At 39.0% G+C, this 24539-nt stretch overlaps 1 protein-coding gene across 5 annotated transcripts in view; it reads right to left on the reverse strand.

Annotated features, from left to right (window-relative positions):
- The window catches only part of Spt-I (serine palmitoyltransferase subunit I), a 275614-nt gene that overhangs the window by 70929 nt on the left and 180146 nt on the right, over positions 1-24539 (reverse strand). For all 5 annotated transcript variants that reach the window (XM_090381900.1, XM_090381899.1, XM_090381901.1 and 2 more), the window contains exon 11: positions 4957-5052. In XM_090381900.1, the coding sequence (XP_090238026.1) occupies positions 4957-5052 (96 nt within the window). The remainder of the gene's footprint in view (positions 1-4956; positions 5053-24539) is intronic.

Raw genomic sequence — 24539 nt, forward strand, 5'->3', positions numbered from 1 at the left:
GCAGCATAGCGTCAGTAGCGTCCTTAACAACCCTGCCAACCTTTGTATCGTCTGCAAACTTGGACATTAAGCCCGATATACCATCATCAATATCATTTATAAATACAGAAAACAACAATGGACCCAACACTGAACCCTGAGGGACTCCACTAATAACATTAGTCCACAAAGAGCAGTGTCCATTGATTATCAGTCTCTGTCTTCTCCCACTCAACCATCCCTTTATCCATAGCAACAATTTGCCACCAATGCCACACTGCTCCAATCTGTGCAACAGTCTTCCATGTGCAACAGTATCAAAAGCCTTTCTAAGATCCAAATATATAATATCAAAATTATTCCCTGCATTCAATTCTTTTGTGACAACATCATAGTATCCAATCAAATTGGTCAGGCAAGACCTTCCCATAACAAAACCATGCTGTGTCTGAGATATAACTGAATTCTTGTCAAGATGATCCTGCATTGCTTCTTTAACCAGTGCTTCCATTAATTTTCCTGGAACAGAAGTTATACTGACAGATCTATAATTACTTGTGTCAGCCTTTGATCCTCCTTTGTGAATTGGGGTTACATTTGCACATCTCCAGTCTGTGGGTACCTCCCCTGAGTCCAAGGAAGCTCTCATAATTATGGCTAACGGATTGCTTACTTCCTTTGCTGCCTCCTTTAATATAACTGGATAGATCCCATCCACCCCAGGTGCCTTTCTTGTATTTATCTCCAACAATTTCTCCTCCACTTTACTCTCAATTATTACAAGGTCATCTAGCTCACTGCCAGTGTGTACTTCATCTATGGCATTCCCCTTCCTGAATAACTCCTCATGTGTGAATGTAGATGCAAAATATTGATTTAGTTTGTTAGCTACCTCAGCAGGATCATGAACAGTTGAACCATCGATATCCAGTGAACCAATCTGATTCATCTCCTTCCTTCTAGAGTTTACATAAGTAAAGAAATCCTTGCTGTTTTTCTTTGCATCCCTTGCCAAAGATTTCTTGTAATCTGCCTTCGCCGCCTAACCTCCTTTTTAACTTGGTTAGATCAACTTATATCTATCATAGGCTTCTGTGTCACATGTTAATTTATATGTATCCTATGCATTTTTCTTCTCTGCCATATGTCTCATTAGTTCAACTGACATCCATTTAGGCCTGAACCTTGAACGATATTTCTTAGTTGGTATGTAAAGCCTAGTAGCTTCCAAGATAAGTTCTTTGAATGCTTCCCATTTTGAGTTTGCTGTTGGTAACATCATAAGTTGGTCTCACTGTATAGAATTTAAATACTGTCTCAGACCATCGTAGTGGCCTTTACGAAAGCAATAATCCTTCCCTTTACCCCTGATAGTAGTTACCTCCTTGAGTAAATCCCACTTCAGCACACTGTGATCACTGCCACCTAGTGGTTCCTGTATCTGCAGATTCTTAATGCATGAAGAATCACTACTGATAATCAAATCAAGAGTACTGCTCCCTCTAGTTGCCTCCTGAACATGCTGATTTAGAAAACAATCATCCAATAAATCCACAAAAGCCTAGCTAGTGTGTGTGAGAGTGACCAATCCACAAATTCCAGTCAATATCTGGGAAATTAAAATCCCCCATTATAAGACTCTCTGATTTACTGGCCCACTCTATTTCCCTGTACAGTTTCTTATTATACTCATCAGAGTCATTAGGCCTATAGCACACTCCTACTCTCAATTTTGATCTCCCAATGCTTAGGTCACACCAAACTGACTCGACACTGCACTGTCCAGCGATGTCAACTGGCTTCACTTCCTTGGATTTTATGTGTTTCTTAACTAATAGCATAACCCCTTCTCCCTTCCTATCCTGTCTATCCCTTCTGTAGACGTTGTACTCCCCAAATTCCAGTTCTGCATTACTTATATCTGTGTGACACCACGTCTCCGATATCCCAACAATATCCGCCTTTGATGCTTTGAGCAATACCTCAAATTCATCTACCAAACTCCTAGCATTGGTGTACACGCAAGTATACATGCACCTGTTCTTTTTCTTAGCTACCCTAACACAACCCATGTGTTTACTTGTACCCCAATGACTCCCAGCAGTCTCTGAAATATCCTGCATTTTATTTTCCAGGCTGTTGCTCATTCCAATAGAAGTAGTGGAAGAATCACTTTCACCTCTGCCAGTGGCTACTGGTAATCTATTAGTCCTTGTATCCCCCCCCAATCTAGCAGTTTTCCGACCCATCTAACACTGCCTCGATAGCATCAGCAAACATTCTTGCACCCTTTCTATTTAAGTGTATCCCATCCCTGTAGAAGCAGTCTCTCCTGTTAACAAGTACAGACCAGGCTGAAAAATATTCTACCCCTTGAGCCTTGCACAATATTTCCAGGGCTGAATTGATCGAGAGGGCTCTCATCATATACTCCCTCCTACCGTGTCTGGGCAGAATTGCAGACACTTTCAAATTGAACCCTAATTCACGGCTTTTTTTCAACAGTGACCTGTACTCGTTAAGTAATTCTGCCGGTCTTCTACTCTTAATATCATTATTGCCAACATGTACAACTATATCACCTTTTGTGCCCTTAAAAGATGATATCCGCTCTACAACGTCATCAACCTTTGCCCCTGGCAGACATACCCTGGTCCTGTTCCACCTATCCTTTTTACAAAGCATGCTTCCCGTTTCCCTGACAATAGAGTCACCAACAACTACTAGTTCCTTTGGGACCAGCGCATTCTACCTTGGGGGTTGCCGCTGTGTTGCGCGATGCCCAAGTGCAGGCTCTGGCATTGGTGTGGGCAGCTGAGAGCTTGATGGGCCCCTCACTTTTAATGCTTCGAGGGCATCCACCCTGTCCTTCAAGCTCTCATATAGGCCCATAACAACGCTGAGTTGTCGCCTGATTTCCTTACACTCCTTGCATCGCGCACATACAAAGACATCTCCCATGGCAGTATCATGTCCCGTACCTGACTGCTCCACAAACATCAAGCAAATAGTGCATTTTAAAAGGCTGTGATTCAGAGGGCAACTGCCCCCCTCAGTTCTCCCCTGAGCCACAGCACTTCCATTAGCTTGAGCCTTTTGCTTTGCTGCTCTGGTCTGAGTCATGATTTCGATTTAATTTCAATAAAATTTCAATTTCAGTACAAAATTAAAACCCTAAACTTGTATCCCAACACAGTTATAAAGCTATATTTATGTTTCAGTATCGAGTGTTATCTACGAAATCCCTTTATATAACTTCCGTATCAAGTATTAATTATTTATTTTTGCTAATTATTTATGTTACGTAATCTAAGTAGTTATATGTATATAGTTAAAAGTACAATTTAATTGACAATGAAGTTCAACAAGATTTACTGATTAATTGACAATATTATATTATGTACTATACTATACTAAGCTTATGCTATCTAGTTCGAGATATTTTGTATTACGTAACAATGGCGGCAATTTACGAACTGTAAATCTACGGACACTTAAGTATCGATTAACTTCCAAATCTTGCTGTCTCAATTCAGAATAAAGTAAGGATCCTGACTAGCTACTTACAGAAAATAATTTGATATAACAATTGGTTAATAAATCGGCTAAATATGGTTTAAAAAAAATCTCTCGTTCAACGGAGCTGCATTGAACGAGATTTGCACGTGGATTTGATACATTTACCGATACTAAGTAACACCTACAAAATCTCTATCTAAGTTAAACTTTAAACTAAGTATCGTAACCAGGATTATAAAGCTACTCTAGAAAATAAGTTAATATGCCAATTTAAGCTAATAAAACAGAAAATAAATCAGAAGAAACTTCTCTGTTCCAGGAGCACATCTATTCTACAACTGTCTTTCCTCAATTTGAATCTATGGCCCCCCCCAAGGTTCTTAATCTAAGCAAACAGAAGTATCCCAGCAGCATTAAGCCTGCTCAAACCATTCAAGGCCTTATACACATCGATCAGATCACCTCGCAGGTGCCTAGTTGCCAGATGCTGCAACTTGCAGAACTTAATCCTCTCTTGGGGTTCTCTTACCAAGTAAGGCTTAAATTTGCAGGTTGCAGCATCTGGAGACTAGGCACCTGTGAAGTGATCTGATTGTGTGTACAAGGCCTTGAATGGTTTGAGCAGGCTCAATACTGATGGGACTCTTCTGCTTGCTCAGATTAAGAACTTGAGGGGAACACAGATTCAAAGTGAGGAAAGACAGTTGTAGAATAGGAGTGCGGAAGTTTACCTTTAGCCAGCGGGTAGTTGATTGCTGGAACAGGCTTCCATCTGTTGTTGTGGAAGTTGATAGCTTAAATAAATATAAGGCTGAACTAGATAAACATTTGGAGGGACCAGATGGGTGAAATGGGAAGTTTTTTTTTTTTTTTTTTTTTTTGGTTGATGCTCTATAAGCTTGCTTTCTTGCATCATATGCCTCAACTAATATAGTTATGAAAAATTACAGTAAATAACAGAAAGAACACTGTGTTCTCCTTTCTGCCTGTCAAAATGTTACAATCACCAAATGTTTCTCATCTTTTAATTCCTCTCCCTCCCAAATCTATGATGAGTCTGACAGTATTTAGAATATTGTATCGAGGTCTGAAGACTGCATCTAAAGAAAGATTTAGAACATGCAGAGAAGGTGCAAAGAAAGGTGATCAGATTGGTGAATAGTGCTAAGCATTATCTTTATTTGCATGTATTACACATTTGTATGATGCCTATGATATGAATCATACAAATCTTTCTGAATTACCTGAGCAACTAAGTTTATTTTGTCAAAAATTCAAATGACTCATTTTTACTTTCAATGCCATTTTTGATTTTTTTAAAGAAAAAAAAAAAAAAAAATATATATATATAAATATCACAAGGTATATAAAAATCACAACAGATAAAGTAAAACTTACATATAGAAAAATAGAATAATTATAATTAAAACAAATATATAAGAAAGGCAGTTATATTACCTGGTGGTCTACAATAAATGAAGTGCCACAAACAAATCCCCCATAAGCTGGGATAGCATTTTCTAAAGAAGAAGTAATCAGGTCTACCTCAGTTATCTATAAAACAAATTTATATTAACATTTAATCAAATTAAATAAAAATAAACACAGTGTAGATCAAATGAAAATAAAAAAAACAAAAAAACAATGCATATTGTAAAAGTTTTATGTAACATTTTTCTGTAAAAGAAAAATAAATGTATATACTGTACATAAGAGTTGAGGATAAACTAATTGTAACTAGGTAATAACCAGAAAATACAATTTATTAGCTCACATTCCTTCAATAAAATTACAACTAATCTATACTGATGTTGTTCAAATCTGTGGTAACCAGGAAACCCATCTGCAAAACAGTTGTTTCAATAATTACAAAATACTAGTTTATAGCACGTAGAGAATCCTTGTCTGATTTCAATATACTGATGTCGGAGAGGACCCTTATTTTGTGAACCAAGTCAAAGTTGTAGGAACTCATATCAGGTGAGTATGGATGGTTTCCATTGCATAAATTGAAATGAGCAGCAGCCTGGAAAGCAAGGTGCTGGAGATTTCAAGAACTGCTGGGAGTAATCAAAGAACAAGTAAATACATGGGCTGTGTTAGGGTAACTAAGAGTAAAAACAGGTGAATATATACTTGCATACACACCAATTCCAGTGATGGATTAAGGTACGAGCTAGTAAGGCCTTTTCCAAGGGCGCAATTCTTTAAGGGGCGCTAAATTTTACAAATCATGAAAAAAAATATATATATATTCTTAGTAAAGGGATGCCGAAATATCTTTCTGCCTGGAGTGCAGTAATATCTTGGTCTGGGCCTGACCAATCCTAAGAGTATATTAAATAAATTTAATGAATTTGAAGTGCTAGTCAAGACATCAAAGGCAGATATTGTTGGTTATTGTTATTGTTACAGGTGACCCCCGCTTAATGCTGATAGTTCGTTCCGGGAAAACAGAGCGCTAAGTGAATCCGCGCTAAGCGAGCGCCATATTCCCATAAGGTAACATATGTATTTGTGAGTTGCGGTCTATTCCATAGGATATTTTCTAATCAATAATAAATGGTAGTGAAAATATGCACCAATGTCGATTAAAAATATTTAATATTCAAAATTTTGTACATATAAAATATTCTACATTATATACACATATAATTATGAGGTAATTAACTAACGAAAATCATGAATTTATTAATTCGATGGCCCTGTGCTCTCGAGTTTTTGTATCTTTGGACTGAAAAATGAGTCGATTTTGGGTTGTGCTTTGGCCTTCTTCCTCTCATTGTACAACAACATGTACGGATTCATTTCTTTCTTCAAATTTCTTATTACCTTGGCACTTCGTTCCATGTCAGGGTCGTTCTCCCGGAAATAATCACACATTTTTTCGAAGTGTTCAAAAGCTTCACTAAGTCCTTTTGTAGTCAGCGACTTAATCGGTTCTTCATCTATAGTATCTTGATCATCTCCCTCAATAGCAAGCTCTTGTTCTTTTTTTATAATTTCCATTAGTTCTTCATTAGAGAGACCATCCCTGTCGTTGTCGATCATCTCTTGTACGATGTCTTCGTTAATTTCGTGTAATCCTGCTTCTTTTCCGAGCTCAACAATTTGTGTTTTAACATTTTCAACGGAATCATCAGGTTCCTGGGAATGCTTTATGCAATTTTTCCAAACTTTCCTCCACACTCCATTCATGGTTTTCTGAGTCACTTCATCCCAGGCACTTGAAATGTTGTAGATGGTGGTTTTAATGTTATAGGATTTCCAAAACTCCTTTAAACTCGGTACATTATCAGTGTTGATGGCTTTAATAGCTTGGGAAAAGGTGTTCCTTATGTAGTACGCTTTAAATGTGGCAATTACTCCTTGGTCCATTGGTTGGACCAGAGACGTAGTGTTTGGAGGCATGTAAAAAACTTTTATGTGATTGTTCAAGTCTTCTAAGCTCTCTTTGCTTGGGTGTCCTGGCGCATTGTCCATGATTAGAATAGCTTTATAACCAATGTTATTTTTTGCACAATATTTTTCCACTGCAGGACAGAAGAACTCAGCATACCAATCAATGAAAAGCAGTCTGGTTACCCAAGCTTTTTTATTAGCCTTCCAGATGACAGGTAGGTTTGATTTAGCTAAACCTTTAAGAGCCCTTGGATTTTCGGAATGGTAAACTAAAAGGGGTTTTAATTTAAAATCCCCCGCAGCGTTACCACCCAACAACAAAGTTAACCGATCCTTCGCCGCTTTGAAGCCTGGCATGTTTTTTTCTTCTTTCGATGTGAAACTTCTTTTAGGCATTCGTTTCCAAAAAAGACCTGTTTCATCTATGTTAAAAACTTGTTGAGCAGTATAACATCCCTCTTCAATAATTTTAACAAATTCTTTTTTGAAAGTTTCGGCTCCTTGTTGATCTGCACTTGCAGCTTCTCCCTGTATTGCTACGTTGTGCAGGTTATAGCGCTTTCTAAATCTATCAAACCAGCCCCTACTAGCGTTAAATGGTTCGTTTTTTTCGGGGTGAGCTTCCTTTAAATCTTCATATAGGCTCTTCGCTTTTTCTTTAATAATAATTGAACTTAACAGAATTCTACGTTGAATGTTGTCTTCAATAAAATTATGTAGAAGTTTCTCCATTTTAATCATAATAGCCGGCTTAGCCCTGGTCAATTTAGTTGCCTGCAGGGGAACAGCTGTTTTTCCAGCTGCTAAAATTGATTCTTTATTTTTTATGATTGTTCTTACAGTTGAACCTGCCAGTCCTAAATTATTGCACACATCCACTTGTCTTTGACCGGAATCAATTCTCTTCAAAACGTCTAATTTAATTTTCAAACTCAATGTTTTTCTTACCTTTCCAATCTTTGCACTGCGTCCAGACATTGTTGCTTTTTCATTCTTATCCGCCATAACTCTCTGCAAATGTAACTGCGTTGCACTGATTGTGATACGATGTTCGAGTACAGTAAACTGTCTGTATGTCTAACACTGTATGCACTGAATGATATCTAGAATTCCTCTGGCAAGTGAGCTGAAGACGGTGACAAATGTTTTATTTATCTGAAAAGTTTGATTTTACCGTGCAGTAAAATCAAATGGTTGTTTATTGCACGAAAATACTGTAATAAATTATGGTGTGAGTCATGGAGAATGTTTATGGAATTTCCAAAACAGTAAAACAAACAAATTTTATGTACTTCGGGTGACCACAAGGTCAGAGGAGTTCAGAAGACAAGAGAATACTGTACAAGAAACAGCACCGCATTTAGCACTCATGGGATTGATTGTGTGAAAAACATTTCACAAGTTATAGTTCCCACAGTAAAACAAAAGAAGAGATAGGGAGTAAATCTATTTTTAGTATCTTTCTATTACAGGTCAGAACAGAAAATGCAGACTTCGTAACAACATATGACACTGGATGGTAAATTTTTTCAGCTTGTGTACTAAAAAAGAATTTCTCCCTTGAAACTATCCACACCAAGAAAATAGAGCATATTGAAAGTTTCAATTTTGTACATAGAGTAGAAATTATAAAAATAATTACTGTAGTTAATTTCATGGTGGCTATTTTCTCCTTTTGCGAAAAAAAAAAAAAAAAAAAAAGGCTCAAAACAGACTGGACTGAAGACGGATTTGCCAAAAATTCAATCTGTATGCTAGTAAAATAGCGTTATAGTGAATTTTGACAGCGTTATAGTCAAATACGGGTTATAATATAAGAACAGCGTTATAGCGAATCAGCGTAAAGCGAACCGCGTTATAACGGGGGCCTGCTGTATTTTGGTTTTTAGGATCATTAGCAACTAAGGCCATATTGCTCCAAGATATTGTTGGAATACCAGAGATGTGGTGTCACACAGATAAAAAGAATGCAGAATTGGAATTAGGGGAGTACACTGTATACAGAAAGGATACACAGGATAGGAAGGGAGGAGAGTTAAGCTGTTAGTTAAGTAACACAAAATCTAAGTCAGTGCATTCAGTTGACATGGGTAGACAGTGAAATGTTGAGTCAGTTTGATGTGACATAAGCACTGGGAAAGCAAATATGAGAGTAGGAGTGTGTTATAGGCCCAATGATTGTGAATAGTATAATAAACAACTATAAAGAGAAACAGAGCAAGCATGCCAGTAAATTAGAATGTCTTATAATGGGGGATATGAACTTTCCAGATATTGAATGTAACTTTCAGATTGATCACTCACACATGCAAGACTGATGTGGATTTATTGGATTACTGTTTCCTATAGCAGCATATTAGAGAGGAAACTACTTTTGATCTGATTATCAGCAGCAGTTCTTCATGCATTAAGAATCTTCAGGTAAAAGCCCTAAAAAGGTGGCAGATCATAGCGTACTGATGTGGGATTTACTTAAAGAGAGTGACCATCAACAAACTCCCTAGGAAGAGGTCACTACTGTCGAGGGTAGAGGGAAGGGCTTTTGCTTTCATAAGAATGATGACAGTGGTCTCAAACAGTTTTTAAATTCTATACAGTAGGACCATCTGATGACGTTACCAACAGAAAATTATGAATGGGAAGCATTCAGAGAAGTAATTATACAAGCTACTAGGCTTTTTACTAAGAAATACTGTTCCAGGCTTAGACTTAAATGAAAAGCTGAGCAGATGGGCTGAGAGGTGGCAACTGAAGTTTAACACTGACAAATGTAAAGTACTGAATATGGGTAGCAGTAACCCGCAGAGTAATGTATCAACCGTGTGGTACTACCCTGGGGGTGGTAGAGAATGAAAAAAAAATGAATATCACCTCCTTTTCCCTTCTAAAAAAGAACCTGGGGGTAATCGCACAGTCAGATATGAAGTTTTCTGAGCAGTGCAGCCGGTCTGCAAGAGTTGATCCTTGAGGTTGTCACAGACATTCTCTCAGATATGCCAGACAAGCTGTACTTGCTACCAGGGAGTCTAAAACGCTAACAGTCCTACTAGCAGTGGGACTGTTAGTAATCCTGGGTATAACCTCCACGCACAAGTACATGGAGGGTGACCACCCAGGTGTGAACCAACGTAAGCAGGGGTCAAGGTGTGGCGCCCACACCACATGGAGGAACGCCGCCCCTCTATGTTACCAGGCAGTACCAGGTGGTAGATGACTCTCATCAACCAGTGAAATACCACCACTTTGCTTATTGGAGGCTTGAAGTGGTGGAACCCATGTTTAGTCTCTAGAGCTAAGTTCCGGTCAACCCTTCCTTATCTCTTCCATCATGCAGTACGATTGATGACTTTTGAGGTTATGATGAACGTCGTGGCGAGATCCAATATTCCTTACATTTCGAGGATACAGCTCTAAAACGGTGTTCGCAGGCCGGCCGCTAGTTAGTACACTGGACCAAACCTATTGGTAACTCTCTAGGAGGCTACCGGATCAGCTAGTGTATAATCTTGATAACTCTACTCTGCCAGATAGTGATTGGAGGGAGTCCGAGTAGTGTGTATGCGGGGAGCATTGTCGAGGCCACATTATGTCAAGGATCTGGGTATATTCTTACCACGTGTACGCCATATCCAAAAATTTCATTACTTCATACAGCATGTCCCACCCACTTTTTCTTACTATTGAATACACCATGAATTGTCAAAGTAATAGAGCAAGCTTATCTGCGAAAAGATCTAAACCTCCCAAGGACTTCCTAATTCATTTCACAAATATATGTGGTCTCAATTCTAATCTCAACGATGTCCATTTCCACTTGCAGTCTGCCAAACCTCATGTACTTTTTCTGACAGAATTTCAGTTATCGGTTGATTCAAATACTGCTCATCTCAGTTGCCCAAATTATTCGCTGTATGATTCCTTTCGCCTCAAAGGTGGTACATGTGCATACGTCCGTTCTGATATTCCCTGTCAGAGACTTTGCAATTTGGAATCTCCTCTCTTTGATCTTCTCTGGCTTAAAATCTCTCTACCTCATTGTGTCAAATTCATTTGTTGTCTCTACCGTTCTCCCAACTCCACTAATCACTTGGAGCTCTTTGACTTCCTCTCTTTGCAATTTGACTTTCTCCAGTCCAACTTTCCTAACAGTGAGGTAATTTTCCTTGGTGATTTTAATGTTCACAACTCCAAATGGCTTCCATTTTCTAGTCACTCGACCCAGCAGGTCGAGATGCTGAGGCTTTTGCAATTACTAATGACCTAGCACAGATTGTTCATTTACCTACAAGAATTCCGGACAATCCTAATCATACAGCCAATATGATTGATCTTTTTCTCACAAACAACCCTTCTAAGTACATGGTCGAAGTGAGAGGTCCTTTAGGCACTTCAGATCACAACTTGGTGATTGTCTCTTCTCCAATGGAACCTTTATCTCATGGCTATGTCCATTCCGATATTTCCTGTCAGAGACTTGGTAATTTGGAATCTCCTCTTTTCAATCTTCTCTGGCTTAAAATCTCTCTATCTCATTCTGTCAAATTCATCAATTATCTCTGCCATTCTCCCAATTCCACTAATCACTTGGAGCTCTTCGACTTCCTCTCGTCGCAACTTGACTTTCTCCAGTCCAACTTTCCTAACAGTGAGGTAATTTTCTTTGGTGATTTTAATGTTCACAACTCCAGCTGGCTTCCGTTTTCTAGTCACACCGACTGAGCTGGTCAAGATGATAAGGCTTTTGCAATTACTAATAACCGCGCACAGATTGTTCATTACCTACAAGAATACTGGACAATCCTAACCATATAGCCAACATGCTTGATCTTTTTCTCACAAACAACCCTTCTAAGTACACGGTCGAAGTGAGTGGTCCTTTAGGCACCTCAGATCACAACTTGGTGATTGTCTCTTCTGCAATGGAGCTTTTATCTCATGGTTATTCCCAACCTCGTGTTGTTTGGCATTACAAGAATGCAAAATGGGATGACCTGCGAGACTTCTTTTCTTCTTTTCCTTGGTCGGATTACTGTTTCAAAACTTCTGATGTCAACGTTTGCTCAGATCGTGTCAGTGAAATTATTCTTGCAGGAATGAAATCCTTTATCCCACACTCCACTTTAAAATCTCGTCCTTTATCTAGACTTTGGTTTTCCAATAAATGTGCTAAGGCTGTTCAAGAGAAGAATGTTGCATATTGTAATTGGTTTGTTTCTAATTCTTCAGTTTCATTTTCTGCCTACACCAAAGCTTGCAACAATTGTAAAGCAATTTAATCAGTCCAAACTAGACTTTGAACAGCTAAGAGCAGAAAACTTGCTTCTTGCCCTAATGGTAGCCGAGCATTCTGGTATCTTGCCAAAGCTATTGGTCGCAACTTTTGCCCATCTCTGCTCCCACCCCTGTCCAAACCAGATGGTTCTGTTGTCACTTCAGCCAAGGATAAAGCTGACCTGCTAGCATCCCATTTTTCTTCCAGCTCATGTATTAATGATCTTGGTAAAACACCTCCCACCATTCCCAATACGCTCCATTCAATGCCTCCTGTGGTCTTCCGTCAAAAAGATATCAGAAGGATTTTGATGAATCTTGATGCTCAAGGTCCCGATAGTATTTCTCCACTTGTTCTCAAAACCTGTGCTCCTGAACTTACTCCTATTCTTCGCTGCCTTTTTTCACTTTCTTATTCCAAAAGTGTTTTTCCTTCAGCTTGGAAATTTGCTCATATCCAGCCAGTTCCTAAAAAGGGTGACAAATATCTCCCATCCAATTACTTCTACTCTTTCTAAAGTAATGGAGAAATCAATTAACTGCCGACTCTTAAACTACCTAGAAACCTTCCGACTGATCAACGATCGCCAGTATGGATTCCGTCAGTGTCGATCCACTGGTGATATTCTGGCTTATGTTACCCATTTATGGACTAACTCAATGGAAAGGTTCGGTGAAACACAAGTAGTTGCTCTTGACATCTTAAAGGCTTTTGATTGTGTTTGGCATAAAGGTCTTCTAAACAAGCTTCCATCTTTTGGTTTGCCAACTGTTTTTAGTAATTGGTTATCCAGTTTTCTCTCTGATCGCTCACTGAGGGTGATGGTAATGGTTCTCTGTCTTCTAACTTCTCCACTAATGCCGGTGTCCCCCAAGGTTCAGTTCTTTTCCCCACTCTTTTCCTCTTGAATATCAATGACCTTCTTCCATTGACTGGAAATCCTATCCATAGTTTTGCTGATGATAGCACATAGCATTCCACTTTCCATTTTGAGAAACCTTGTCCTGCTCAATCAGCTTCAACTTCTCGAAAATCTGCTACCAATTCCTTAAATGTCGATCTTCAGGTAATTCTTCAGTGGGGCAAAGACAACTTAGTTGATTTCACCCCTTCTAAAACTCAGTCTTGTCTTATTTCTCGCAAAAAGGATTCTTCTGCTCCTATGCTTATCTTTAGTGACACTCCGATAGGCAAAATGATATATCTCTTTTGGGGATTACCCTGACTTCTAATCTCTCTTGGCACAAGCACATTACAAATATTGCTTCCTCTGCATCTAAAAAATTGGTTTTCTCTTTCGCTCTCGGCATTACTTTTCTTCCAAACAGCTGCTCACTCTGTATAAATCGGAAATCCTCCCTGCCATGGAATATTGTTCCCACATCTGGGGTGGTGCCCCCAAAACCTCTCTCAGGTGTCTTGATTCCATTCAGAAGAGTGCAGTTAGGTTAATTAATGATTCATCTCTAACAGAGTCTCTCCACTCGCTTTCTCATAGATGTACTGTTTCTGCTGCATGCCTTTTCTACAGATACTTCCATGGGCACTGTTCTTCTGAATTGGCTTCTATAATTCCCGCTCTCTCTTTCAAAACAGTCCGAACACGTGCCGCCACCAGCCAACATCCATTTACTGTCCAACTTCAAACCCACAGAACCAACTTTTCATCTTCCTCATTTATTCATTCAACTGCCGTTTTCTGGAACAACCTTCCTTCATACGTATTTCCTGAAAATTACAATCTACAGAAGTTCAAGTCCAATGTCAACAAATATCTGCTTTTGTCTTCTCTACCTCCAACCAAAGCACGGTACTAAGTACTATAGGTTCTAATACCTCTCGTGTTTGGGGTTCACATAAAAAAAAAAAAAAAGCTCATGGTGTCAGGTCAATGATATACAGGAATTTTTCTAGCAGGCAAAAGGAGGTGATTATTCCCTTGTATAAGGCAATGGTTAGGCCACAACTTGAGTACTGTATACAGATCTGCAGGCCTCATTTTATGAAGGATGTAGCACTGCTGGATCAAATACAGAGAAGGGCAACAAGATTAGTGAATGGAACAAAGGGCTGCTCTACAAAGAAAGGCGAAGTTTTGCAAATTACAATGTCTGGAGACTAGGCACCTGCAAAGTGATCTCAATGAAGTGTATAAGGCCTTGAATGATTTGAGACTGCTCGATGCTGATGGAATTTTTCCTCTTACCCAAATTAATCGCCTGAGGGGACATAAATTTAAATTGTGGAAAGACAGTTGTAGAAAGAATAGATGTGCGGAAGTTTTCTTTTAGCCAGCAGGTGATTGATTGCTGGAACAAACTTTCATCTGTCGTAGAAGTTGACAGCTTTAATAATTTCAAGGCAGAACTAGACAACATTTGGAGCAAATGGATGGGTGAAATGGGAAGAGTTTTTTTTTTTTTTTTGGCTGATGCTGTTTAAGCTTGCTTTCTTGCATCATATGCCTCTACTAATGCTAATTCACAAGGGGGGGGGGGGAAGTATCAAAAGGTGAAACGAGCAATTACAGACCTGTTAGCTTAACTTTTGTTCTAAGGAAAATGGATTTCGATTTTAATGGTGCAAAAACAAGTATAGTTATAATCTGTGAGATCAACGTTAAGAATTAAAAAAAAGCTTTTGATATTGGTAACCCCTTTTTAAAAGGTTTATACATCAATGCCAGTAAATAAAATGCAGTGTTTGTAAAAATAGACTGCCTGTTTTATACATGTGTATACATATTAATATCTGTTAAAAACTTAACACATGACCATTGTTGCATAAAATCTGATTGAGCGTATAGAGCTTAGTAAGATGATTAAAAGCAGTAAAACAGGCATTTCTAAAACTTGTACATTTGATTAAAATATTCTTCATGGATAAAACACTGCTTGCACATAGGAGGGTCATTGGCCTTCAACAGAAAGGAATGTGTCAACTTCCTCTTTACGATCAATGCGCAGACCAGACTTCCATAATTAGATTAGAGGCTTGATCTGATAAAGTTTGTTTTTTACCTGCTGATGCCACAAATCTTGCCATAGAGAATATCATTTATTGCATATTATTTGCCTGTAATCTGTATAGGGGACTGACAGGTTTAAATTATTTGGTAGGGCAGCTGATTTGGCTGCAGTATAAGCCAAATCATTTCCACAAATCCCTCTATGACTGGGGACCCAGTGAATAGCAGATATCAAAACCACCTCTATAGAGAGTGCATATTATCTGCTGAACCCAGGACAGAGTTGGATGTGTAGTGTACCTCATTGCTGATAAAGCCTGTAGTGCACTCACCGAATCAGTGTATATAATATACCACTGGTATTGTTGTGTTCTTATGTAGTCAAGGCTTACTGTGCAGCTCTGCAATGTATATGATGTATTCGGGGGGGTTTGGTTTGGTTTGGTTTGGTTTTGATTTTATTGGCGCATTAGCTACTAAGACTATAATGCGCCAAGACCAGGTCATATATAAAAAATTTTAAACTTTCAGTGACCTAATTAGTTAGGTCACTATGTCAAAATGTATAACAAATGTATAAAAGGTATAAAAGAAAAATGTAAATTTTATATACAAGCAAAAATGTTTATTGATTTTAAAAAGCTAAAAACAGCAGACACATTATCATTGTCGGATAAAATCTGACTGAGTGTATACGGCTCAGTCATATTCAGGGGGAATTTGCTCAGATATAGTATTGTCTGGTAAGACAGCAGCAGATCCCATACATGATTCTGACTTCAAGCCGTCTGTGTAAACTGGCAAGAAGTCACTCACGATATTCAGCTCGGTGTTCAGAATTGAACTCATGGTAGATAGAAGACAGTATCAGACTTCATCCAGTTTTTTAAGGAGAAATCACACTGGAATTTGAGCACTTCAGGATGGAAGGAGTGCTTTGAAGATTGGGCAACCTTATCTACCATGATGTTAAGCTCTTTGAGTAGCCCTTGGACATGAATACCAAATAGTCAGTTGGCAGTTTGATGTGTGTTATAAAGATTTTCTCATTGTGACAAAAACAGATGTCCACATGGGGTGGTCTATGGCAGGGAGTTCAGCTTAAAGACATACTGTAGAGACAGCTGTTTTTGTATATGTGACAAGGCTGGTTCATTTGCTACAATATACAGACTTTGGACAGGTGATGTTCTGAATGCAACTGTAGCAATACAGATGATGTGATGGTGAATGGTGGTCAAGCCAACAAAGGGTGCTATTTCTGGCAGACGCATAATATAATTTTGATCACAAAAGTGTACAATACAAACAGAGTAAAAAGCATTGGTCTGTGCCCCAAGAAGAAGAAGAGAGAGTACAGGGAATGTTCAGCTATCTCATGCACTTTGTACATAGCTGACGTGTGTGTTGGAGAAATGTCAACTTTTGGTAAAATATGAGTCCCAAGAATTTAGTCTCTGCTACTACTGGAATGGTGCTTCACTTTGTCCAAGTCTTAATTCTGGTTCAGGGTGAAGGTTATGCTTGAAATAAAAATGGATACAAAGGGCTTCTCTCCAGTGAGAAACTGAAACCATTGGCCATTGCCCAGGAATTGGGCAACCAATGGTTTGTTGCAGTTGTCTCTTGACAACTGTTGTTGCATGAGTGAAAAAAAAATGTCAAATTCATCAAAATAGAGGGCACTGTTTACAGTTTTAGGCAGTTGTAATGGAGTTTACTTTAATGGCAAAAAGCGCAACACTTAAAACAGATCCTTGTGGTACATCCTCCTCTAGGCAAAAGTACTGAGGAGGGTGGATAATACTCGAACTTGGGATAAAAGGTTTTTTTTTTATAAAAATGACCTCTTAGAGGTTACAACAATCTATAAAAATTCTAAATCTCCAAGCTGTGTCATGCTTTTTCGATGTCAAAATACATGGACACCAGGTGCTATCTTTTTAGATAAGCATCTTGAATAAATGCTTCCATTCTGATAAGTGGTCTAGAGATTGTATGTTCCTTTGGAAGCCACACTGAATAAGGGAGAGAAGGTCATTTGATTCTGAGTAACATGAAAGATGATTGTTGATTATTCTCTCCAATAATTTGCACAAGCAGCTAGTCACAGCAATACAGCAGTAATCAGTTGGAAGTTTAGAACCATTGCCTGGCTTAGCAAAAGCAAGAATAATTGCCTTGTGCCAGATGTTTGGAAACTATGCTTCAAGGAAGATTCTGTTGTATAGGAAGAGAAGGTGGTCCATGGATTTTTGTGAAAGGTGTTTAATCATTTTATAATGGATGTTGTTTGGTCCAATGGCACTAGCCTTCATAAGAGTGAGAGCTGTTTACAGCTTGTGGATGTAACATTCAAGGCCTCTTTTTCAGTTTTGCATATAAGGACAGAAACTCTAGGGAGTAAGATGTAAGATATCATCAGAATATTCCCCCCCTCCCCAAGGCTTTGTTTTGCATCTTTTTTGCTGCTGTCCATTCTGAATTCCACCATGGTCTGGGATATGATGGAAATGGGTGGATGTTTTTAGAATTGCAATTGCAGCTGCACGGACAATACACTTTCTGCGATGTATGTGACTGCATTATTGATAGGTTCCTGACTGACTGACTGACTGTAGTGATGTCAAAATTTGCCAGATGTTGAAAGGCATTCCAGTCAGCTCCATCAATATTCTTAAAGAGGTTACCATGAAGAAGTTCTCCATGATAACCTGATTACCTGGAAGGTAAGTGAAGGGAGGAGAGAAGCAGTAAGCAGATCTTTCTAGAAGCAAATAGAAAGATCAATGGCAGAAAATGTACAGGTAAGCATGTGGAAGGTGTTTGTTCCCACATTTAAAAGGGAGAGGTCATTGTCAGTAAGCATAAGTCCTATGGCTCATCCCCTTCCACTGATATCAGTCAACCCCCCAGGGTGTTATGTCCATTAAAATCTCCAAGAAGTAAGAAAGGGAGAGGCAACTGCATAACAAGATCATCAAGGTCTTTTTTGGAGGATGTCAGCCTGGGCGACAAATAAATGGAGAAAACTGTTAATAAAACCCCCACTGTAATGTGAATTGCAACACTCTATGCTGGTTGTAAGTTGCAAAGGCTGAAATGGTGTCTGGTTGCTCACTAGGATAGCGACTCCTTTATGAGCAGGGCCACCCACAATTTGATCCTAATGAATAATTGTGATATTATACATGATGGGGTCATCTTTTGATTTTATATGTCTCCTGTAAGCAAAGTCAGGATAGTTCATGTTTTTGTAGGAGTGTCTTAATGTCTTCTGCATTTCACCAGAATTCCACTGTAGGAATTTAGCCATTACTCAAGCTTGGTGGATATGTTGGTCAGCTTTCAAAGTGCTGAGGGCTTAATTTTTTCAGCCATGGATTTATCTTTTTTGGGGAAGTATGGACATTATCCTATATTCATTTCTTCCTCCACAAAGAGTTCCAAGACTGTTTCATCAGGTATATCCTTAATTTCAACTTCCATGCATTCCTGTATTACCTTCACTAATTGGTTTTTCTGTGGTTACTTTACCACTCGATTTTTGTAATGCTGGAGCACAGGGAGACACCAAGCAAGTTTTTTTTTTTTTCTAGTGATGCTGATCAGTGGGGCTTAGAGGGGAACAGGCACTCTGTGTTATCAGACACAGTCTAAAACACTGATGGACCCAATATCTTTCTATAATTAAAGATTTAGGAGAGGTCCAGTTGGCCTGCCTCCCTAAAATCCACTCATGCACACCTACTCGATGGTAAGCCCTGTTATGTCACTTTGGTGGCAATGAACATGTAGAATGGTTCTTTTCAAGACACCTGGTCAGTTTGAAGAGGAAAAGACCAAACCCTCCAGCATATGACAATGCGATGAAACAAATAGCCCTCAGTCCCCAGCAGCTTTCACTCCCCTCTTGCAGCAGCAGGAGGATCAGAATGGAAGCAGGGGGTGCCAAGAATCTCTGGATGACCAGGCTGCCATGCACAGAAACTGAACTTGGCCTGTTACAATGTAAGATCTCATCGGTGAAGATAGGATATTAGAGCTGGAAAAAAAATTAGAAAATGTGAATTGGAATATCATTGGCTTGGCTGAAACAAGAAGAAATGAATCACTTATAAGTTATCAAGTGGAAATCTGCTGTACACCAATGGAAACAGCAAAGGTGGAGTTGGAATTTTGGTCCATAAAGATATAAAAAAACACCATTTTAGAATTCAAAAGCACATCACCAAGGGTGTCAAGACTACTACTCGGGATTTCTAAGACGTACAGGACTAAAGGTTATAATGATATATGCATTGGCTAACCATAATTCCTTGAGGCCAAAACGGTACAGGGAACGATGAAAACGGGATGATGAACAAACTTATGCTTTGAATGGAATTCCAATTTTTCTCGGCATCCTTATGTTTCTGGCTATGTAGATAATGGTTAATGCCACTCCTACCTCCACGAGCAACAGAAAAATAAACATTACAATGTTGACAAACCACTTTTGTTTCATCACTATACCTATTGGCCAGTTTAATAAATCTGAATTATTTTTGAAGGTCTTTGTTGAATGTGCAATTTCTCCTTTTTTTGACATTTTAAATTTCGAGGCTTAAAACTTTTAAAATTATAAAATAAAAACTTTCAAGTGTGTGTATACGACAACTGACAAGCACACAGAACAAATGCCAACTACTGGCACGCAAAACATTGTTGAACTGATGTTAAACACCTATGATAAAAATTGTCGGTCTCTTTCGTTCGTAGTGGTAACCACTGACAGATGGAATTCGATTGATGAGCCTCTATCTTTGGTTAGACGAATGACTACTACTTACAATGGCAGCCATCCTATGATATAATTGTGATTATAGGTTATGTTGCGCCAATATTTAAGTGTTTTTTAGGAGAGGTCCTTGCACCAAATCTTGAGTACTGCATACAGGGGTCTGAAGTTTTTTTTTTTTTTTTGCTATGTCCCGGCCATCCCATTGTTTTAGTGAAAATATCATTTTTGTTTAAAAAAAAACGGTACTGTCCAGTTGAAAGTGGGACATATGGTTAGCCTATATGTGCACCAACATCGAGCCATAATGATGAAGGGGTTGAACAAATGTACACTGAAATTGAGACTTCTATATAAACAGAAAACTCACTACACCATAATTATGGGAGACCTCAATGCTAAGGATGGAAAGAGACAAAACAGTGAAGAAAGGGAAACTATAGGAAATTTTAGAATTCTAAATATATTTCTTGATGAAATGTCAAAGAGTATGAAAAAGGCTGTTTAAGCATGAGTAATGCATCTCCATCATTTCTACTACCCAGGTAGTATGCATGCATTGTTTTATTATATCTCATATTGTGAATACCTTCACGAGTTGCCTAGATATTGCACTACTTTGAATAAGTAATGCTTCTCTGGTAGAGAAGACTACTGTTAATTTATTCTCAGATGGGCATCACCACCTAGACAGCACCGTTTCAAAGCTGGTTGGCTTTGAATCTAAATATATTTCTTGACGAAATGTTAAAGAGTATGAAAAAGGCAGTTTAAGCATGAGTAATGCATCTCCATAATTTCTACTACCCAGGTAGTATGCATGCATTGTTTTATTATATCGTATTTCATCAAGGAATATATTTAGATTAAACAACGCACACCATCAAGCATCTCTCATATTGTGGAGTTATACTTCATAACTGGATTGTCACTATTGCAACAGGGTACCTGCCCACTCACCGATGATGAAGCCAACCAGCTTCGAAACGGTGCCGTCTGGGTGGTGGTGCCCATCTGAGAATAAGTAACAGTAGCTTTCTCTACCAGAGAAGCATTACTTATTCGAAGTACAGGCAACCCCCCCGTATAACATGGTACTTCTACAACACGGTTTCGCTCTAACAAGATTGATAAATTGCGGCAATCCTTGGCAACACAGTACTTATATAACACGGTTAGAGAATTTCGGTAAACCTCACATAAAGATCTAGGTGTTGGAGCTGATATTGTTTCTGTTCTGTGCCCCTGTGCTCTCACAGTGGTGTCTGTATCTGTATTATTTATTTCCAGTAGGGACCATGTTGGAGCCCCAGAAGAAAAGTTTAGATTATCAGAATTCATAGTTATTTTTGTTTTTGTTCAGTGTCCAGGCTTGCCAGATGTTGTACCCACCACAGAACTCAAATAGGAAGCCCACTACCCAGCAACCATGTGCTTAGGAGTGAGACACCATGGCTACTCAGACACTATATGCACACCACCTTTAGCTGAATCCTGTTCCTTGGATCATGAGGGTAGGGGCATGGCATCGACATAGTTGACCCTTACGGGTGAATCCACTAGACGGTTGATTCTGCCCGATCCATCCAGGATCACCTGTTCTTGTTGAAGCATGGGCCAAAGTGATGTGTCGAAGTTGGGCCTCTCATCCACCAGGATTCCCTTTTCAGAGTTTCCACAGATCACAGTGCATAGCAAACATGCCAGATTCCTATGATGTTATCCCGGAACCTAGGCTGTGAACCTGTATGTGGTGGGGAACCTCCCAGTAGCTTCAATGGAAGGCTACCCTCACCACATACAGGTGCCCATGTTGAGGGGGAGTCTCTGGTCAAAGAAGTAATGCAAAACTATCTAGAGGTATGCAATTATACTGCAGTCACAGCATGGATTTGTTAAAGGGCAATCTTGTCTGACCAATCTGATTGGATACTATGATGCAATAAAAAAAGAAATGGATGCAGAAAATAATTTTGATATCATATCCTTGGATTTCAGGAAAGCTTCTGATACAGTTACTCAGAAAAAGACTGGTGTACAAATTGGAGCAATGTGGCATTAAGGGGAAGTTACTGCTCTGGATAAAGGGATGGGTGAGTGGGAGAAGAGAGTGTTTATTAATGGACACTGCTCTTTATGGACTAATGTTATTAGTGGAGTTCCATAGGGTTCCATGCTGGGCCCATTGTTATTTTCTATATTTATTAATGACAGTAATGAAGGCATATCAGGCTGAAAGTAAAAGTTTGCAGATGATACAAAAGTTGGCAGGGTGGTTAATGACAGCAATCAGGGTAAGCAGCAATCCAGATTAACATACCAAGGATGTGGTACTACACTCAGATAGCAGAAAATGAAAAAGACCTGCGGATAATTGCGCAGTTAGTTATGAAGTTCTCTGAGCAAGGCAGACATCTCTATGATACACAGGAACTTTGCTAGCAGGAATAAGGAGGTGATTATCCCATTGTATAAGGACATGGTTAGGCCAAATCTTGAGTACTGTATACAGGGGTCTGGAGACCTCATTTTAGGAAGGATGTAGAGAAAGGCACTGAGATTGGTGAAGGGAATAAATGGGTGGTCTTATCAAATCATGCTTCAGTTCTCAAATTGCAGCTTTTACAGACTAGGCACTTGCTAGATGATCTGATTTAGGTGTTTAAGGCTTTGAATGAATTCAGCAAGCTCAGTGCTGATGGCATTCTTTCTTTCTCTTGCTCATAGTACATCTGTTGTGAAAGTGAGCAGTTTGAATAAATTGATATTTTAATTGAAGAAAGAACTAACAAATTACTGGAGGAGATGGAAGCTGATGTGGTTTTTTTTTTTTTGGCTGTTTGTAAGCCTGCTTTCTTGCATCATATGTCACTACCACTAATAATAAAATTCATATAAGAATACACTGACCATTACTGTGGTAATGCTATGATTTTACCATTGTGATAATCATGCCACAAACTTCCTAAAGGGATGCTATAAAAGTAGGAAATATATTACTGGTGATTGCTATTAAGGGGGGGGGGGAAAGAATACAACTGTTAGAACTTTTAAATTAGTTTTGCACAGAGTAATACTGACTATATAAGTAATTATTTAGGCAGGGCTCCACAAACAGTCACTATGGTGACTAAGAAATCCAGCATTCCAGCTATTATTTTGTTTAGTGGCTGTGAGAATGAACTGCCAATTCTTTATTTTTATGATCACTGTGGTCAAGAAGTGTTTTCTATGGCAGTGATTCTTCATGCATTAAGAATCTGCAGATCAAGCAACCACTAGGTGGCAGTAATCACAGTGTACTGATAGGAAGCCACTACCCAGCAACCATGTGCCTGGAAGGTGATGTTACCAACAGGAAATTCTAAATGGGAAGCATTCAAGGAATCAACTTTGAAACCTACTAGACCTTTCATACCAACTAAGAAATATGGTTCAAGGTTAAGGCCTAAATGGATGTCAGATGAACTAATGAAGCTCGTGGCAGAGAAGAAAAATGCACGGGACACACATAAATTATCAGGAGACAATATGTACTTATATCTATATGATAGTTGCTTATGGTATCTTATATCTACCATAGGCAACTATCAGATGCCTATGGTAGATATAAGATAGTCTGTAATAAAGTCACAGAGGACGTTAGGCAAGCAAAAGCAGATTACGAGAAATCTTTGGTAAAAGATGCAAAGAAAAACAGTAAAGACTTCTTTACTTACGTAAACTCCAGAAGGAAGGAAGGAAGGAAATGATGAAGATTGGTCCACTTGGCACTGATGGTTCGATTGTTGACGAACCTGCTGAGGTAGCCGACAAACTGAATGAGTATTTTGCTTCTATATACACACAAGAGGAAGTCTGTAGGCAAGTGGAAGCAGGAAGCTTATCAAACTCTGGCAAGGAGCTAAATGATTTTGTAATAACTGAGAGCAAAGTAGAGGAGAAATTGTTGAAATTGTACATAAGAAAGGTACATGGGGTGGATTGGATCTATCCAGTTTTATTAAAGGAAGCAGCAAAGGAAGTAAGCAAACCCTTAGCCATAATTATGAAAGCTTCCTCGGACTCAGGGGAGGTCTCCATTGACTCGAGATGTGCAAATGTGTTCCCAATTCACAAAGGGAGATCAAAGGGTGACATGTGTAATGACAAACCCGTTAGTTTAACTTCTGTTCTGGGGAAAATAATGGAGTCACTGGTTAAAGAAGCAATGCAGTATCATCTAGATAGGACTGCAGAAATAATTCAGACACAGTATGGGTTTGTTACGAGGAAGTCTTGTCTGACAAATTTGATTAAATACTATGACGTTGTCACAAAGGAACTGGATGCAAAAAATAATTTTGATATCATATACTTGAGATGGGGTTCAAAGGGGGTGTGTGCATGTGCAACACATGATTTCTCTAGAAAATCACCTAGCCTCTCCATCCCAATCGCACTCTCACCTCCACGCCAGTGAACCCTGGGACCTGAGCAACCTAGCAGAAGGTTGGTTTATAACCCCAGCGGGAAACTAGGTCAGGTGCTAACGAGAGACGGGAGACTGTGCAAGGCCATATTCAATGAAACTGGGCTTGCGCAGTGGTCACCAACAAGGTAGGTGGGAGACCTAGGTC

This window comes from Mastigoproctus giganteus, chromosome 9 (genome assembly GCF_048544385.1).
Source record: "Mastigoproctus giganteus isolate SK-2022 chromosome 9, ASM4854438v1, whole genome shotgun sequence".
In the NCBI taxonomy this organism is placed as follows: domain Eukaryota; kingdom Metazoa; phylum Arthropoda; class Arachnida; order Uropygi; family Thelyphonidae; genus Mastigoproctus; species Mastigoproctus giganteus.